At 46.3% G+C, this 20,548-nt stretch overlaps 1 protein-coding gene across 1 annotated transcript; it reads left to right on the plus strand.

The window, feature by feature from the left end:
* Positions 1-3,443: 3,443 nt before the first annotated feature.
* Positions 3,444-16,743, plus strand: TMEM272 (transmembrane protein 272; the record flags this gene model as incomplete). The annotated part of the gene is made up of 4 exons (XM_082757804.1): positions 3,444-3,502; positions 7,696-7,755; positions 14,188-14,270; positions 16,381-16,743. The coding sequence occupies exons 1-4, from the start codon at positions 3,445-3,447 to the stop codon at positions 16,741-16,743; spliced, it is 564 nt and encodes a 187-aa protein (XP_082613930.1). The 5' UTR covers position 3,444.
* Positions 16,744-20,548: the final 3,805 nt, after the last annotated feature.

The raw sequence follows: 20,548 nt of genomic DNA on the forward strand, positions 1-20,548 counted from the left end.
AGGACTCAATATTCACTACTGATTATAGGCGTAAAGCATTGTTCATTTTTTTTTAGTAAGAGATTTTGAGAAGGAATTGTCTTTGCTCCTCCGGCACAGCCACAGCTCTGTGGGGCCCTTTGCTTCCCCCTGCTGACACTGTGGAGCCGCCCGGGTGGGCTGTGGCTGCAGCCAGCCGTGGGAGTGGGGAAACGAAGGAGGATCGGCTCCAACAGCAAGAGCTCCTGCATCCCACATCCCTCATCATACATCCTACATCCCACATCCTGCACCCCACATCCCGCATCTCTCATCCCGCAGCCCCTCCAGCTGCCAAGAGGTGCATGAACAGGAGACGAGGAAGAAGAAAAGCACCTGAAAGCCCCCACCACACCTCATCCCGGCGGGCAGGGTCCCGGCACGCTCTCCCTCCTGGCTTCTGCCCAAGGCTGGATTTTGTGGCTCCCCAGCCCCATCTCCCAGGAGTGCCGGTGAAGGGGTTTGGGTCCCGCGGAGCTCGCAGGTAAGGGGGAAGGTGGAGGATGCGCTGGAAAGGTGTGTGGGATAAAAGCCAGTGTGGGGCTGTGGGGTTTGTCAGGAGGAAATTGGCTTTGGAGTTACTTTAGAATTACCTTAATTCAGATTGTTCTCTAAACATTCACTTGGCTGCGAAATTTTTTTAAGGAAACAAAGAAAAAACATTTTCTCTAGCAACCTTTGGAGAAGAGCCCTTGCCCTGGAGGTGCTGGCTGGACCCTGAGCACTGGCCATGTCCCAGCAGGACCCTGCACCTTTCGACAGTTTTGGGTGGGAGCTGGGGTTTTGGGAAGTGCTGGCAAATCTGCCTGCTGTGCTCCTGAGTCCTGTCTGGGGCACCTGAAGCTGGCAGAGGGCAGAGCTAAGTTTGAGCAGAGCCTGAATGCTGTAGGGCAGGTGTGGAAGTGGTCCTTTTCTTTTGTCCCTCGTAACCTAAATATTTAGGGTGAAAAAAATGACCAGCACAACAGTTCAAAGCCAAAACTGCCTGAAATAAAGAAAAGACCGGGCTGGAGGGTCCGTGCTACAGAGGCTTATCACTGCTGCTTGCTGGGGACAAGGAGCAGAGTTACAAAAGAAGAAGTGATGTGGGACATGGCGTTAGGGCCACCTCCAGAGGGGGCACAGAGCAGAGGAGCGGTGTTGGGACAGGCTGCGGGAGGCGTAGGGGTGCCGTGGCTCTGTGCTCCCTGGGTTGCAACCTGCCACCCCAAAAAGTGGCAATGTGGAGAGGCGTAGGGGCTCAGCAACTTGTCCCCCACATCGCTGGCATCTGTGAATGCAAGGGTAGGTGCTGTCACCTTGTGGTAGTGACCCCAGGGAACAACTTCTGGGAGAAGTTCCAGAAGCTGGCTGTGTTTCACTTTATTTTTTTTTTTATTAATTTATTATTATTTTTTTTTTCTTTTTTGGCTGAGTTTTCCATTGTATGTGACTTTTCTAATGCTCCAGCCATCGTTTCAGCTTTGGCAGGGATAGTTTTCAACAACGGCAAAACTGTTCCTGAGCTGCCTGCCAGCTGAATTGCACTTCCAGCACCCTCGTGCACTGACAAATTGGAAAATATTTCAATATTAAATAAAATATTAACTTTAACACTCACGGTAGCTACTGCAGATTCACTGACGAGCTGGGGTGAAGGGGCAAAATGCATTTATCCAGCAAACACCGGCTTTTTCGAGGGATTTGTCAGTCCTGTAGGAGTCAAACCCAGGGTCTGAGGAGTGAGTTGACACCACCTCCTAGTGGTTATGTGCATTGTGCCCTTGTGTGAGCAGGATTTCTGTGTAACCATCACGATTTTACCCAGTTTTACCTGGCACAACTGCATGTCAGGGCTCTGGCTCACCGTCATTTCGGGGCTCCATCACTAGGTGGGGACATGCTCACACACACCGAGCCCTCCTTCGGTTTGTCTTCACCATTTTTTTTCCCCATGCAATGTAAAAAAACCAGCAAATTTAGACAAAACATACCTTTTACCCTCTGGTTATGGACATACAGCATTCCTATCCAGACACGGATCTGCTCATGGCAATTTGGTGCTCAACCAACTTTTAACGTGGCATTTTGTTATTGGGTTTCCGTGAGACTTACTGCCACAAAGGTAATTCCAGGCATGAAGATACGCATAAAGACAAATCCTATTGATCTCTGTGCATAATTTAGAGCACTTATGTCAGTAGCCAGTAGTATACTCAAAATTAATGTCTACTTGTGCACTTTCAAGAATAAATCTTCACCTAATGTTTTAAGGCTTCAAATTAAGGTGAAATTTGGCTGTGAAAGCTACCAGTTTCCCTTTATCCTTCCAGTTTTCCCTGAGCATGTAACAGAGCTCATGTCCTCCCTGAAAGCGTTCGCCAATACCTGTAGTCCAAAGGCCCAGGACTTGCTCTTCTGAGGAAGGCCTGGATGAGGGATATGTGCTCCCCAAATTTGTTCAGTACTCACTGCGATGCCCACTGAGATTTGGGAGGCTAATTACGGTAGCTATACCTGATGTGATAGGAAATAAAGTTGGCAATGGGCAGGGAGCAGGCCCCATCCCATTCCCCACGGTAGCAGAGGGTCCTGGGCCGCTGAAACTCACAGGCCCTGGGGCTTGAAGGAGAAGACCTCTGGTCTGGTCGGTCCTGCAGACCACAGGGAGAAGAGGCATGATTTGGGATGGCTCTTCTTTCCTGTGCCATCACCACATGTGCCCCTTTCTTGTCACTCTTTCTCCTGCACTGCAGAGCATCCCCAGCTTTGTTTCTCTCCACCCATTCATGCCGTTGGTGCTGGTGATGGACCTGTGGTGTCTTGGAGGCTTGGAGCATGGGCATGTGTGTGTGAGGGAGCTTTCTGAACTCCCACCAACACTCCCACGGACACAGGATGCTATTGAACTGTCTAGTGGTGTCTTATGCCCTGGCCTTGGATGCCTAGCTTGTTGCTCATCCCTCACACCACCTCATAAAAATTCTCCATCACAAAGAGCAGCTTTCTAATCCAGCTACTTTTTAATCAAAGGCATCTTGTTCTGGGCTCCCTGGGGCTTGCAGTTTCTATTCCACATTCCTCTTCAGAATGTTCCTTGATCTGAAAACTGTTTTCTCCCCGCTCTCCCTCTTCCTTTTCTTCCCTGAATTCGCTTTTGCTCACCAAATAATCTTCACAGAGCTTTGTGTCGTGTAGCAAACTGTACCTGTTTCGCTGGGCTTTCTCACAGTGTCAAATAAACTTTGTGCTGCCTCCACCCCAACCAAAAGCAGGGCTCTGGGGACCCCCCCATATGGCTTTGTGGGTTTTTGGGGTAGTGAAAGGCTGCTGAAGTGTGTGAGCCCCTCTGGGCTAAGATGTTGAGTCAGCTGAAGACACTGCTTGTGATTTTTGTAACTGTGTTCATTTCTGTATCCCCACAGACACCCCAAAAGGTGCTTCACGATGCCGGCCGGCCTGGAGAAAGCTTGTCACCGGTGCATCTCCAAAATTGCCAGCAATGGTAAGGCAGCTCTGGGAGAAAGCTCCCTCTGTATTTAAACAGACCTGTATCTAATATATAGAGATATGTAATGAAATTAAGGTAATACCAAGTCCCACCTGAAGTTTCCTTTTCTTTCTCCCCTTCTGCTTTCTTTCCTGGACAATTTTGGGTGCTGATAGAGCACCCAATAGCAGTTGTATCTCTAAAACACCCACCTGAGCTGTATTATTTGGATTAAAGTAGATTCGGCAGGAGGTTAAAATGCAAGGATTTTAAAGCAACTTACTCCCACTGACTGTATCTCCTTTTTACTCTGAATCACAAATGCCTTTCACTTTCAGTTTTTGGTAGTAACAACTTCTAATTCCACTCAAGTATGTGGGGAAGAAAACTCCTTAATATACTCCACCACTCCCCATAATCCATGCTTCACCCACGCAAACAACTGCACTTGTCAGCCCGTGGCTGTTACCTCTGGGGCTTCTGTATTAATGCCTTGGCTTCACTTGCACAGCTCTCCAAGTTCAGAATGAACTTTTACAGGGATTAAGCCTCATAGCTCCTCGCTGTCTTGCAGGCCTTCAGACAAAACAGCATCAGTGAAGATTCCCAAATGCATTTCAGTGTGACTGGATTTGGGAAAAGCAAAATTCAGGAAAGTGGCTCTTGGGTCTGGCACTGGAGGAGCCCCCAGTGTTACTGCTCCCTCCTGCTATTATATTGCCACTGGGGCTTTTAGGATGGCTGAGAAAACAAATGATTGTTCTGAACATTTTTTGAAAGAACAGGATTAGTTCTGATCTCATCTGTGCTCCTTTACATCAGGAGCACCCTCCTGGATACACGCGGTCACCCATGCATGAGGAAAATACCCTCCCAAGAAATCCATCATCTTTAGCTTTTCTTTATGTTTAAGTTTGAAATCAGCCCAGCTTTAGCTATGGATCAGCCAGTGCATCCCAAATTGATTTTCTGTTCATTAAAATGCAAGCCCTTCTGAAGCGCACTGGTGCTCAATTTCACATTTTCTCATCATCCTGGGTATATTTTTCAGACTGCCTTTCAGCACAGCCCCATATTGTACCTATGGTCTCCTGGTATTTAAACGACTCTGAAGAGACAACCTACTTGTGCAGCATCATTTAAATTCTTTTCATTGTTGGCACAGCAATTTAAGTTCAGAACATCAGGGCAGCTTTAATTAACTGACCGAAAGGAATAAAATAAAGGCTAATTCTCTATGCTGGGTCAATTGCAAAGCAAACCGATGGCTCTTTATGCAATGCCTGTATTGTGTTTAAAAAGTACATCTGGAAATTAATCACAAGGGTCCAAATAAAGGACTGAAAATGTGACATGGCTCTACTTCAGTAGCTAGAGACCTGCCATAACACTCAGGCAAGCTGTTCTGCAGCACTGCCTAACCCCCAAAGTACCTACAACCCATATACACCCTCCCCAACAGCTTGAAGGGTCCCAGGTTATCAGCACCTCCTTCTTCTACACCACTGCAGGTGAGAGAAACACTGCTGGTGTCAGTGCTGGAGCCAGCAACTTAATTTCTAGGTGTCATGGTGCTGACATTGCTTACCTGGGTGCCAAGGTGCTTTTTCACAGCAGCACAAGCTTTGCTAAGCAGACGGTGATGGCACGCAGCAAACAGCTGCATCTCTGAGGCTGGATTTGGTCTGCAAGTCAGCTCTGTCACACCTCTCTGCTCCCCATGGTGGCTTTGTACTGGGGCTGGAGTCCTCCCCAAGCCCCTCTCGGTACTGTAGGGGATTCCTGCAGACACCACGAAGGAATAAATTGGGGATGAAGACACCTGCTACACGTACGCATGCTGGTACACTGCCAGCTTCCTGCTGTTTTCCAGTCATCTCCAAGGCTGCACCCACACTGCCATGTGCATCTGCCCCAAGGCATGATCCATCCCAGGTCCCAGCACCCGAATTTGGATGTCAGAAGGGAGTAATGTGAATTCACACCCAGGCTTCTGCTTCTCAGCTTGCCCATGAAGACAAACCCAGGGGTGAACACAAAATTTGGTTGGAAGCTGGTAGCAGCTCATCAAAAATAAATAAATAATAATAATAATAATAATTCATTTTTTATTAGGACATAGACTCGTGGCAAAAACCTGGCAGGCCACAGAACAAACAGCATTTGAGAGTGATGGCTAAAGAACCCAACACCCCATTTATTCCTCTGTTTGGTGTCAGGGAGCTTGTCACACACTCTACTGGGTAGGCTGCCCACTGCCATATCAGCGTGCCATCGAAGAAGTGGGTAGGTTAGGATTTACACCCATAAATCACTCCAGAACGGAAGAGAGAGCATGACACAGCCATGGTGTCAGTGGTGAATGGAAGTTCATTTACTCCTTGCAGTGGAAGAGCGCGGGGAGCTCTGGCAGGAGGCTGAAAGCTCCACTGAACGGTGGGTTTATGGCAGCAAAATATCCTGCTGGGCAAGAGGCAGGGGCTGCACCCACCCTGCTGCTTTTCCTACCCACAGATTTCAAGGAATGTGCAAGATATAAGGCTATCTCCTCTCCTCTTTCCCTGCTGTGACTGCACACTGGGACTTGGCTCACTGATGCCTCCCAAAGCAGGACCTTGCTCATGTCAAACACCAAAGAGGTGCCCAGCGGTGATGCTCTGCCTGATGCCCTGACACCAGCTCCTCGGAGCAGATGTTCTTCTGAGCCATGCCTTGGAGTATTTCCCTCACCTGCCTGTGGTTTTAGAGACTACTAGCTTTATTATTTTATTTTTTTCTTGCTACTTTTTCTCAGAATAGGTCTAGGGGCGTCTCTGCCCAGTGGTGGTACCCCCAAGTTGAAGCCATCACGTGTGAAACCACGCAGAGAGCAGCTCCCTCTCTGCAGAACTGGGCTGCCCTCGCAGCAAATATCATTTTCCTGAGCAATTTGTCTTCAGACCAGGCTGGGGCAGCACAAGCCAGGCAAATCCAGGCAAAGCACGCGTGTGTCCTGCCTGAGGAGCGTTTCTGCGAACCGCCCCTCCACGCTCACATTTTGGGGGAAACGCTTTTCCGTGCTGCTAGCAGCGCTCAGAGCCACGCAGAGCCCTGCCAGTTGTGTAGGCAATTGCGTCTCACGCTGGTGAGCACGGAGCTGGAAACCTTCCCAGACTACGCATCTGCCCCTCCAGTTCCAGACCTGAGAGGCTGGAGCTGAATGGGGAGATAATGAGTAAATACATCCCCGGCGACTGCTCTGGGAGGGGAATTAATGAGCCATTATCTTTCCCTCCCGAGCAGCAGCGAGCGGTCCCTGCCTCCCATTTCTCTCCTCCAAAACCCAGCTTTTGGGTAGACGCAAACCCGGCCACCTGTGAGCCAGATGCACAGCCCCAAATAAATGCGGGTCCTGGCGAGCCTTTTACAGAGCTCCCCACAGCATCCCTGCGGGCAGATCATGCACCACACAGGAGGAGGAGGTGAAGCCTCAAAAATACGGGTGACGCCTGAACTTTGATGGTGCCCCTGTGTCCCCTGCCTCAGTTTCTCCTCCTGTAACAGGAGGAGAAATTGTTTTGCAGAGGCTGCAGTTCTGGGCCACGAGCTGGGATTTTTTTCATAAGCTTCCAAGGAGACATCCTACTCTTTTTTTTATTTTCCTCAGCCCCTGTGCAATCTGTGCCTACCTCCACGTCCTGCTTTTTTGCCTCCTTGGGCAGCTACTTGCACAGAAGTACTCTGCAGGGATGCTCACCACAGCACTTCCTCATTATGCTTCCTCCTCATTTTTCGGAGCAGCAGCTCGCTTTAATATTGCGAAGTGCTCGTGATTAGGCACAGAGGTGACAGCTCTGGTAAAAGACAGGCCGCTCGCACTGTTATTGACGCTATTATTTCTGGGTTTCTGCAAAGGTAAGCACTCATCCTCTGCAGCAGCAGGCTGTGCTGGGGAAGTACCAGGGCTCAGACACACCAGAGGCTCTCCGAGGAGTAACTGAGCACCTCAGGTCCACTTATTCCAGGGAAGAGTTCACGTGCAGCCCCAAGAGCATCCCTCTGTGAGGCCTCACTGCACAACAAACATGGCATCCCCCCACTGCACTGCTTTTCTTGCTATACATCTTTATGGATAAGCAGCATCCAGAAAGCACTGGATGGCACTTCTGATCTTTAAACTTCAACCAGCCCCAATAACACTGTATTTTCTTTCTTTTTTCCATTCACAGCATGCTTTATATTCGGGCTCCTTGCTTTCCTTGCCTTGCCGTTGTCCATGACTTTCACAGGTAAGTCGGCTGTTACAGCAATGTACCAATATGAATTTCCTGACGCTGTGAAGCAGGTTATCCTGTGGGAGAAATGAGTAGGCGACCTTAAAGTTCCCAACTGTTAGCCCCGTGTGTTGGTATTTAAGCTTCAGACAGAGAAGCACAGCCCACACTGTATGGCGGGGAGCAAGCAGCTCTTGAATTTTGATCCTGTTTGTCTCAAATACATCTCTGGTGTGAGCCACCTCAGCACAGGGCAGGGGTCAGGACATTTGGAGGCCTTACTGATACACGCTGGAACCTAACCAGGTTTCAGTTTCTCTATATTTACCCATAACTCTGAATTTTCTGGCTGCACATGGCTTATTTCAGGGGCATCTGAAACACTTCCCATCACTGGGTTGGGCCAGGTGATCTCCAGAGGCCCCCTCCAACCTGAACCACTCCGTGCTCTCTTTTCACCATGAAAAGAGACGCCAGGGGAGTTTTAGGTTAGATGTTAGGAAGAACTTCTTTACTGAAAGGGTTGTGAGGCATTGGAACAGGCTGCCCAGGGAAGTGGTGGGGTCACCATCCCTGGAAGTCTTTAAAAGACGTTTAGATGTAGAGCTTAGGGATATGGTTTAGTGGGGACTGTTAGCGTTAGGTCAGAGGTTGGCCTCGATGATCTTGAGGTCTCTTCCAACCTAGAAATTCTGTGATTCTGTGATTCTGTGAAGTTGCTGACATGCTCTGAGCCTCAGCCCTGTTTTAATTCACTTTGATAGCGGTGTATTTACTTCAGCTCAGTTGCTGCTTAGGCTACCAGCAGCTGGCAAGGGGCTGGGGGTGGTTGGGCTCAGTCTGTGGGAGGAAGCTCAGCATCCGAGACACGAGAAGATTTCATTAATCAGGATCTGAGCCACAAAAATCCTAGAAGCATAGGGCTGGAAGGGAGGAAAAGATCATCTAGGCTGCTATTTCTCCGCCTTTTTGAAAGCTCGACCTGTTTTTTGGCTCATCTGTCTCTTTATAGCCACCTGAAGGCTGGATTTGCAAGCAGCATTAAAGATCAACTATTTAAGAAAGGAAAGAAAAAGACTTTGACTTGCATAATTTTGTACTTTGTTAAACCGTGTGAGGCTCTTTCCTTCCCTGAGCAGCAGTTTTTCCTTATCATTAATACAGATTTTAAAATAATGTATTTGCTAACCCTTCGCTGCTTCCTTTGGGCCTTCTACCTCCTCCCCAGGGGCTGTGACCCACACTTGAGACACGTCGGTGGAGGCAGAAGCTCCCTCCCCTTTCAGACAGGCTCAGGGCACCCCAGCAGACATCAGACTTGTCCTTACTCAAGGAAATTCCCCAGCTTCTCAAGGAGATTATTTCAGCCTTTTATTGCTCTCACAGACAAAATATTCCCCCCCCCCATCCAATCTAAATCTTCCCCATGGCAAATGAAACAGATTACAGCCTGTCCTACGCCCTGTGATCACAAAGATAGATTGGCTGCTGTCCTACCCACGAGAAGCTTTGAAGTACTTGAAGGTTCCTGTTACAACCCCACTCCATCTCTCTTTTCCCCAGAGATCTCAAAAACCCGATTCTTTCAGCCTGACCTTACAGGCCACTTTTTTTCTAGAGCTCTTTTGCTCTTTTGCCTCCCTCCTTTGGCCTCTGGAACTTACTTTTTTCCCCCTCAAAAAAAAAATATGACAGAACACAAGGCTCAGCTGAGACCCGAGGAACGAGCGGTGCAGGATAATTTCCTCCTCTGCTTAACCTGCAGGATTCCTGTAAATGCACCTCAGAATGAAGGATGCTCTCCGTACCAACTCGTTGGCTCTGCTGTAGTTTATGGTGCGTTGCAAGCCCAGATGTTTTTTGGCAGTGCTGCTCCCTATCAGACATTCCTCAATTTTTTTTTACTTACATTTCAGTTTCCTCTCCCAGACGTAGTGCTTGACTTTATCAGGTGTCATCTCATAGATTTTGGATGTCTTTTTCCAGAGTATCCAGGTCACTTTACATTGTAAGTCTTGTCCTCAAAATCCCTACCAACCATTCCAGCTCGGTGTCCTTGCAAACCTGCCCACCTTCTGCCTCATTATTAACGATGGCAAACGAGCTCTGCATGCAGATGCTGTGGGCAGGATGCATCCCACCTGGCTCTGGACTGTACGCATCTGTAGCCAAGCTCAGCGCTGCCTGTTTCCCCTGCAGCCAGTTAAGAGAGATGGGCATTTTGGGCAGCCAAAGTCCCACAGCCTCCTTCAGATGTCTGCACTGGGAGGAGATGGCTTTCAAGGGAGCTGGACAACCAGCCTAAATGGAGGCATCTAGAATTTGGCCAGAACTGTAAAAATGTGTTCAGCTACAGGCTGGCACTGCTCCCTTCAGCTGGGGCCTTCTGAATACCACTGATGGCTGTGGCAGGACTCTGATTTGGGTGTCCTAATTAAGAATTAGGGAGTTCTAATTAGGGATTAAGAAGCAATTAGGAGCTAGGGAGATGGGCTGAACTGTTACATCTCAACACATAGGCTCTTCTGCTTAGCCATGACTTAAAATTGCTATTTATCCCGTAAGAGGATTTCAGCTTTAGCTTTTCCCTAGGCTGAATGTGCCTGAGCTGTGGAATAGGGGTGGGAAGGTAAAATTTCAAGTGCAGGACAGCTTGCATGCATGTTGACAGCTAGCCTCCTGGAAATGAATACGTGGCTGGAATCTGACCACTTTTAAATATCATTTCTCAGGAATATTTCATTAGATCTTTAAGATCAGAGAGAAGTGGAAAGCGTAAATTAAGACACTAGCCTGGAGCTGTGGGTATCTCCTCCATCAGATACAGATCCCTTTTTTTTTCCGAAATTAAGACTTACTGAAGACTTACTGAAATTAAGAGATAATGTCACCGTAATATGGTGTTGTCAGAGGATGTTGGTTTCCAGCAGCTACATATCTGCAAAGGCATTTTTAGGAAAACTAAATGTCAAGGAAAATGCAGATATTTATTATCTGAGCAAAAGCCTCTGATTTTTTTTTTTTTTTATAACAGTCTGTTACCATGATCTCAGAGAATAACTTGCTGATGTGTCACCAGTCATTTTGGCTCTTGCATTCTGCAGAGGAAAACTGTGAGATATTTTCAGACGTTAACAAATAAATTATAATAATATTAGTTAAAAAACGGAGATGAATAACTGGTAGCTCTGGTAATAATTATACACGAATAACATACATTTTACAATTTTAGGAGTACTGTAAATCACAGTGTAAGTCATGACACATGAAAAGGAGTCACAACATTTTCCAAGCTCCAGACTTGTGACATCATTTGAGCCATGGCTTGTTCAGCAAATTTCTAACTTCTACTGGTAGGGCTGATACATTTTTCATTAAACACTCCAATAATAATGACAGCGATGGAAGGACCTCCTAGACTTTTGTTTTTTGGAGATTTTTTCTAGTTTTCTGGACAGTGAAAGATTGCTCCCAATAACACAATCCTGTGCATTGTCCAGGCTGTCTTTATGAGCAGTGTTCCCCAGGGGCAGCTAAATCAGATCTGAAGGCTGATGACATCATTGTCTCAGTAGCCAGTCTAAGTCTTCCCCTGTTCAAATTTAACACAGTACTACTCCTTGTGCTCATGTCTATACCAAATTAAATAATTCCTCAACCCTCAAGTGCTCCCAATAGTTGTCTGAAGACTGCTCTGATACTCTGTACTGTGTTTAGCCAGTCTTGATCTTTAGTGGCTGTTGTTAACATAACCTTTCCTTGCATTTCATTCCTGCAGCCACTGCAGGGATTCTGTGAGTTTCTCCTGAATTGCTGATATGTTTTCTGATCAAATGGTGCCCAAGGTACTCACTTAGCAATAAATCTGCTGCAGAACCTAGATCCTAGGGTAAGGCCCCCAGACCAGGGCCTGCCAGAGGACTGGGCTAGGCGATGGTGGCTGCAGCCATCCCCTAGGAACAAGAGAAAAAGGCCTGGTGAGAAGGTGGGGGGAAAGGCAGCAGACATCAGATTGATCTTACCTCAGAATCAAAGAATCATTTGGGCTGAAAAAGACCTTCAAGACTACCAAGTCAAACTGTCAACTTGACCTACTGAGTGCCATCACTAAACTATGTCCCTCGGTGCCACGAAGCCACCCTCCTTTGGTACGAGGTGCATCGAGGTGCATTTCAGCGATTTTCAGCTGCCTGGGAAGAGTAAAGCAATTAAAATGAGGCCAATGCTCGGAGCCAGGACAGGTTGCAGGGAGCACTCGACTGAAAGCAGAGCTTTGATCTCCCATGGTCCATCTACCCCATCATTAAGAGCCGAAACGAGCTCCTGCTCATTTTGATGTTCCCAAATAAATCACGCATATGCTGTGTGTGAACTGCTTAGCACAAGACACATGCACCCAGATTTCACTGTAACATGCAGCACTGCCCATCTGCCAACACTAGGTCCATATTTCCTTATCACCCACAGTCCTGCATTTCTGAAGTTACAACTGCATTACTTCCTTTCACCTCCCCTTTTCCTGTCATATCTGTCTGGAATATTCTCCTGTCATTCAAATTGTTCCCAAGACTGACTGCTGTCATGCTACATATATGAAAGGACCCCATAACAGATTGGTCTGGGAAACAGAATCTTAGCTCCAAGAAAAATATTGGCATGTTTTCTTGATTCCTTTCTTCCTTTTTTTTTTTTTTTTTTTTCCTTCTCAAATCAAAATCTCAGTAATACACTGGAAATATACTGGAAATAGCAATTGCCTGGGTTCCTAAACTGAAATATATTCCTTGAGCTCCCTGACCAGCTGCTTTTGAGGCAGGCTATTGCAGGGCCAAGGACTCTGGAAACACTGGCAGCTGCTTTCTGAAAAAGATATAATTTTCAGTGATGTCCCTGCTGCCCACCTCTTTACATTTGAAAGTCTGAGCAGGCCTCAGTGTTAGATAGTGGCAAAATGGACAAAAAATTGCAGCTTTGGGAATAGCAGACAAAAAGGGAGAGAGGCCAAATCCAGCCAAGTCCAACCCTTTTGAATTTCAAGAAGACTGATATAAATGTTTAGTCTAGGAGAATCCACTGGACTCAGCCCAGAGACACGGCAGATCACTGCATCCTACAACTAACCTAAAATTAGCAAGCAACCACAATGCAGGACACCTATATTATGCTATGAAAAATGTGTGGGAGGGGTTCAGAGCATCAGCAATATTCTGGACCAGCAACAGGAGTGGATTTGGTGGGCAAATTGAAAAGCTGAAGAGGGCCACAGCTATAGAAGCAGGAAAAACAAACAAAACCAGAAAGCACTGGTACCTCTTTCCTTATCCTGTGTCTTTTTTGGTGTAGTTCTGAACATAGAGGCAAGATGTTCTACCTAAGAGACGTTTACCACTGAGAGCAGCATGTTGCTTTCAGTGTCCTGCATCTAGAGAACCCCAGTTGTTGAGAGGGAAGTCAAAAATGCTCCTAGAAAACAAGTTATGCACCAAGAAGAAAACAGAAAATCTCTTCTGGCCTCTGCAGCTGATCAGCAGAAGTCCTGAAATATGGGATCAATGACAACAAAATTATAGTGTAATGAAGAGTTTAAAATTGAATAAAGATGCCAGTGGGTAGGAGACTTGGGCAAATGATTCATCCCTGCTAACTTTAGGTATTTACAGCTGGCTGTCTAGATTCCTTGTATAGTTATAGAGAGAAAGAGGCACTTTCAGGGCACAATTCATCTGACCTATTTTAAACGCCTATCTTAGGACGAGAGGAATTGAATTTTCGAAGTGTCTATTTCTCCCTATTGACTATAAAGAGTCTAGGAAACTAGTTCAGATATAGATGCCTGCATTGCAGACATCTAAATTTGGACAGATGAGTCTCACTGCCACAGACCTGTATCACAAGCTTCAGTGTCTAATGCCAACATCATCCTTGCACTGCCATATATTCCCTTCCCTAAATCCTACTCAGCTTTCTAGCAGTAGATCTGAGGGTTGCCAGGATCCCTGGCTCCATAACAACCAGCGCTTTTAGCCTCCAGCAACCCAAACAGCCTGGAAACTTGAGCTTCTCTGGTTCCCCATGAGCTGGTGGGGAGGCTAAAATGGCTCCAGGAGCTCCCACATGTGCTGGCACCCAAGCTTTGAGGCATCTGACTTGGGAACATGCCTCACGCGTGGAGCTAATGAGCAGGAAAGACCTGGGAGAAGCTTATCAGAATTCATTTTTTTTTCCACAAATGGTTTTAATTTTCAATTTTCTACTTCCGATGAAAATTCCCTGACCCAGCTCAGTCAACTGATCATTCAACAAAAATGAGGTGGCTGATGCTAAGGAGCAGCATACCTGGCTCGGATTAACTGTGCTCCTCTTGCAGCACCTTTAATTTCCACTGCATAGCTCGTTGCACTATTTGATCTCTCGAGATAACAAACGCTATTAATTTTTGCCGTTCAGGAATGAAGTTTTTGGAAGACTGCCCAGTTCAGCCACTAATTCCATTATATCTGCTGGTGGGTGGCGTGATTGGCAGCTTAAAGGTAATGTGCCTCGTATGTGTGAGAAATATCTTGTGTGACTAGACTTTGACTTGCTAGTTAAGACATAATGATGGCTCCAGACAGCTACGTGCACGCAGCTCTGAAGGCAGCTCCCTGGATTGAACCGTGCCTGTTCCAGCACTTAAAGCTCCCATCAGGCAAGCGAGATGCTAATGAGTTTTCTTCAGCGGTGTCCCACACAGCGTGGTGTGACTTTCTCCTGCATCACAGCATCTGTGCTACCATCCCTGCTGGTGGAAATGCCTGCAGAACGTGGCTGGCTGTGGCAAATGGGGTCCTGTTTCCTTGAGGAAAAAAGCAGGGTTTATTAATTTAGGCACAGTATTTTCTAACCACTGCTCCCCATTTTCTAGTAGACTATACTTTTATCTTTGCTGAGCCAGAGCCTGGCAGCTTGACAAGTCCAGGTACCCCCATATCTGTGTCACACCCTGGGCGCTATAACAACGCTTCAGCTCTGCATAAGCTCCAGGGCAAAGGATGGCCCCTTTGATAATGTTTCTAGCTCATTTTCTTTTGCCAGGATTGAAAGAAGGGGGAAAGAATATTCCCCTGCAGGTCTCTACATCCCCTGCGCTCTTTTCGCAGTGGTAACCACACTGTAGCACATCACTGGGAAATGAATCATCACTGCGAGGACCTCTGGTCAGTAAATAAGTAAATGGGGAACAAAGAAAGTGCTTAATCTGGCTGTATGGATTTGCTACGCTGTGAGTTCGCCTGGCAAATGCTTAGTCATTCAATCACAGCATCGGGCCTATTTGTATAATCAAAGATTCATTTAATAATGGTTTAGAAAAGATTAGATCAGAGTTGAAAGGAAATTTTCAGGCTAATGAATTGAAGCATTCATCAAAAACGTTGACGATTTCCTAGCTATTGCTGATTCGAATCCAGTTTTTCTCAACCAAAATGAGTGGGTCGGTTAATAATTCCTGCTGACATCAAACGATGGCTTGAATTTGGTTTCAGCTGACAGCAGGACTGCGTATTTTGCAGCCTGGTGATATATCTGGTTGGAATTTGATTTGCCTAACTCATGTCATCTCATAGCGCTTCATCTCCAGCTAAATTCCACTGCCTAAATTCTACCCTGTTAAACTCTGCACTGACTGGTACCGGGTGATGGGAGCAGTGCCTGAGCAGTACGTTGGGCTAGCTTGAAATCAGAGACCTAAAAGTCATTCTGGTTGTAAGGATCTGGGCAGATCTGTAGGTTTCTCATCTGTTTCTTTAGGACCTCCAATCTTTTAAAGGCAGTGGTGACCTGTAGGTGTTCACCAAGGTGATTGAGCCATCCTACAGTGCCTGGAGAGCCCTGCTGAATTCATGTGGTGGTGCTCCATAAGCAGATAGTTCTGCAGTTATTAACAATGTGAGCGACAGCCAGAACGTGCTTCAATCGCAGCTTGGCAAGGCAATGAATGCAGGATTTAAATGCACTTTTCCAAAACTTGTCAGATACAGCTGAGATCTATAAATCCAGCTGGGAGGGCTTTCTGACTTCCTCCAAACTGAGGCTCATCCACCAATTAACCCTGCTTCCATCACTGAGCATGACGAGGCTTGAGCACAGGCACCAGCCTGTGTCCTGAGCTCACCTCGAAGCTAACAAGCTGCATGGAGCAGTCAGTTTGACAGGGAAGAGCAAGAGAATCCCGTTCCCAGGATGCCCACCCGATTAACCTATATGGCAATGCTACATGGAACTAGGAGAGACAAATCCACCCACTACAAGGCAGGAACTACTCTCCTCAACAAATTTAGCAGTTACTCTGATCTGTTCTTAAAAATCCCCAGTGAGGGAGCTGCTGCCATTTCCCCATGTAATCTGTTCCCATGCCTTTCTGTCCTCACCATTGGCAAGTTTTTTTCCCATGTCTGCCCTAAATCTCACTGGTGAATCAACTGTATGCAAAAACTTATTATTTTCCAGCAGAATCTGCCCCATTTGTGGCTGCTCTGATTCCTCTTACACCATTTTCCCGGGCTCAATTTTAATTTGCCCAAAAAGCTGGCAGTGGTCAGGAGGTATTCAGACTCTCCCCACCCAATTTACTTCCTGCCTTTTCTCCCCCAATGTCTCCAGGTGACCCTTCTGCTGTACGACTCCACCAGGATGAGGCAGCTGCTTTCCAAGTCTGTTGTGATTGATGACGACGACGACGACGAATATCCCTGGAGGCAGAACGCTCACAAATACTACATCCACCTGACCCTCAGCCTCTTCCTCTTCCTCTGGTTCATTCTTGGGAACTACTGGGTTTTCTCCGTGTACCTGCCAAATTTCATCCCACCTTTCCACCAGCCTCAGGATTACTGTGACAAAACCCTGTACATTTTTGCTGTTGGTGTGCTCATTATCAGCCATACCGTGCTCTTTCTCCTTATCTTTTGTAGCTGCTGCATATACTGTGTTTCCAGGCAGAGATACTCTTCTGAGGAAGACTAAATGCCACAGAAATTAAGCTCCAGATGTTTGGGAAAGGGTGTACAATGAAGAAAAGGCAATAACTCACCCTTGTGTGTATCTTTGTTGTACTATAGATATGTATGTTAGCAGTCAACTGCAAGAGGAAATTGTAAAATACATTCCAGTGCCATCTGGAAATAGCTGAGCTGGAATACAGCACATTCGATGTAAAATTGCTGCTACAGATGCCACGGTGCACTCTTGCTCACTTCTCTATCTCTTTTTTAACTCTTGGATTTTCTCTTTGTAGTGTCAAGCTCTGCAGTAAGCCCTTGCAGATGACGAGCTCCTCTAAAACCAGGTCCCCTTATGTTATTGCAGCATAGCACATCTTTGCCTGTTACAGTAGCCGTGCTGTCCTCTTTCCTGGGACCTGAACACCTCCGTAGCCTTGCTGTTACTGTCCCTGCATTAAAGATGAAGGGGCTGAGGCACAAAAGATGAAGGGCTGTATTCAGACTGCCTTGCGTGGCATGTGGACTGCGACAGGAACTTAGATGGCCACCAGAAAGCTTCTTGGGCCAGTGTGAGACCAGCCAAGGCATAGCTGTGATAGCAATATGAGCACGTATAAAAGGCAGCCTGAATATGGCCCCAAGATCTCTCCTGAACCTGGATGAGAAAGCATCTGTATCTATCTTTGGTGCTAAAGCAGGTGGTCTGAGTATATCCACACATATCCAATACATCCAAACCGAGCCAAGGCCACAGTGCAAGCCTCTGGCAGAACGAGGAACTGAGCTACTGAACACCAGCTCAGCGTTCCCGAGCTTGGGGAGACTCCTCTTTCTCCACTTTTTGTATAACAGCAACGTGTCAGTACCACACCAACACAAAGATGCTTGCCAAGCCATTGTGATTAAGTTCACAGAAAACCTGGTGACGTTATGCTGGTATTTTCACTTTATGATAATGAGACACGGGCAGGGATGTGAGAGGCTCGGGTGGACGTGCTTCCTACAGCAGTTCTCTGGTTGTGGTGTGAGTGTACGTTTGATTTGTTCACCGTGGTGCTGTACTTATGGAAATCTGTACTCAGTGGGCAGACGTCATGAACACAGCTTGTAAGTCAACAGCAGTGTCAGCTCTAAAAGCACCGGCATGCACAGAGACAATTGTTTTGTGACATGCAATGGAACAAGCCCATAACTGGTCCTGATGGACTTTTTTATTTTTATTTTTTTAATGTGTTGGTGAATGCAGTGTAAAAGTGCTCTTTCTGCTTCTGCTCTTACGCATTTCTGTTGATACGGTCAAAGTGGAGGGGCTCCCCTCTACATGAGCATGAGGATGGCCCCAGACGGAGGAAGCAGATGTCTCTTTGGGGTATCTTTTCTGTTAAAAACCACACAGCTGAAGCCTGTGTTTTAGAGAAACCTGAGTTGTAGGACACCTGTGGAAGGGCAAGATTTGTTCAAGAGCAACAAAATGCCATAGCTGAACAGGCTTTGCTCAACCTTCCACCCTGGAACTGAGGCTAAACGGTACAACACCTGTGGGAATCACCTGTCATCAGCCGTGAACAGTTATCTCAGGGGCTATTGCGTAGACAGCTAAGGGTGCATTTGGTCCATGCAGATTTTAATTCACGTCCTGGCTTTAAGAATTATTTATTTCCAGAAAGCTAATCTTAAAAAGAAGGTAGGATAAAGGGTGGAATAACCTGCCAAGAGGGAAGCAGCAGTGCAGCATTCCCCAGCCCTGTAGCAGCCACTCAGAAAGAGTCACAGTTAAAGCTGTCCCTGCCCAAAAATCCAAGGAATGGGGATTGCTAACACTGCTGTGGTTGTGTGTTAGGGGTACACGACCAACAGCATCCCTTCCTTTTAGCTGTGGGCTGCAAGAAGAAATCACAGGCTGTGTTTTTCCATGAGCTGCTCCACCCCACACTCTCTACTGCCTCTCTAAAGGCACTACACATTTCTGAAGGCATATTTCAGAAACATAATTTAAAAAAAAAAAAAAAAAAAAAAAAAAGAACACAAACATTATTTTAGCTAATGGTGGAATTCCTCCTTCCCACCCCAAATATTTCAGTGGCTCAGCACTTGGGCTCCTGGGCTTCAGCATAGTCATACGTTCAGAGTTCAGTTCTGAGGTGATCTAAGTGATTTTACCTTCAGTGGAGAGCATCTTTCATTCATTAAGAAGCCAAAGTGTTTAAGAAATTGCATCTCAGCAGGAATAACTCCATCCATCACTTGAATGTAACAAAGCATCTGTTTAACATTACACAGGAACTTCACCCAAAACCATAAAAAAAGAAAATTATACTCAGTTGAAAATGCAAAGGAAAATTTTCAAGAAAGTAGCTACACACTCTCATGGGACTCCAGTAAAAACGTTCCTGTTCTTGCAAAATGCTGCTGGGAACATTCTTGATCACAAAGAATTAAGGGCTCAAACTCCTGAGTGAGTCAGAATTGATCACCATGCCGCCATGCACCCAGCGATTTGGCAGCAAGTGATGAAGTGTGTGCTCCTAAAATGAGTGGATTTCAGTTCAGTCCACAAGAGAAGAGATTTAAGCTATGTGTGCCTGCGTGAGGACAGCTACAGCAGCTCAGTAGATGAGCAATGATTTATGAAACCCCAGTGACACAACAGTGAGTCTGAGGCCCATGTCTCTTTCAAGGAAGACTAAGACTGAATAATTCTCTGCAGTCTACTTTGGAGATTTAATATTTTAGGTATGAGAATCCAGTGTGTTTGCTGACTTCTTGGGAAACTGCTGCCAAATCATGTTGCTAGTGCTCGGTACATGGTTGATTCAAGTGGAAAATGATGGAGGAGGGATTACGGAACGTAATGGCAGCTGTAAAATACTTTAAAGTTCTACGGAGTAAACAGAAACCTTTGTTAGGATCCGGAAAGGAAAATTCTGAATTGACAGCATTTACCTTTACTTGTGTACATGAGTAAGCTGAACATCCACACCTCCAGAACTGCTGGAGCCATCCACTCCGTGTCCGGACAGATCTGAGGATGCCTTCTGCATTTTCACTGCCACTGCCTTCTTCAGCAGGGTAGAATCTCACAGGTGTGGAGCAGGGGCACCTGGTTTTGGGCACCTGATTAAACACAACTGAGTTATGGTGGCTTCATAAGTTTTCACTATTTCTCTGACCCACTGCCATCAGCAGAAGGTGGAGCAGGGGCACCTGGTTTGGGCACCTGATTAAACACAACTGAGTTATGGTGGCTTCATAAGTTTTCACTATTTCTCTGAGTCCAATTGTAAATAAAGCACTGCTAAGGATTAGTAAACTAGGAATATTTCGCACATAACAGCAACTTCTTAAATTGCCACAGACCGACAGTGTCCCAGGCATATATTGCCAGTCCCTGGAGGAATAAACACATTCCCTCAGCAAACTGCTGTGGGGGAACTAAGTCATTACAGTCCAAGTGTTGAACGGCTGAAAATAGAATATACGCCTCGGTATGAAATTGTTTAACATTTTGCCACTAGACTAGAATTACAAATTGAAAAATACCCAGTTTTTTTTTTTCTACAGTAATACAAATGTCTTTGGGAAAATCGAACAAAATACACCCTTAAACCAATTACTGTGAACTCAGAAATGTACTGATTGCGATGGAGGAAGTCACCTGTAACTGTTCTAGTTAAATCATCTTCCCTTCTTGAGAAATAAAGCTCTCTTTCTAGCTCTTAAAGGAAAAAATAACTATGATTTCAATGGATTAGATAGCCTGTGCCCTGCTAGTATCTGATAATACAAAGACACAAAGACATTTCTGCTTGCACATACAGACCACAGAC

This window comes from Aythya marila, assembly GCF_965140915.1.
Source record: "Aythya marila genome assembly, chromosome: 1".
Taxonomy (NCBI): Eukaryota; Metazoa; Chordata; class Aves; order Anseriformes; family Anatidae; genus Aythya; species Aythya marila.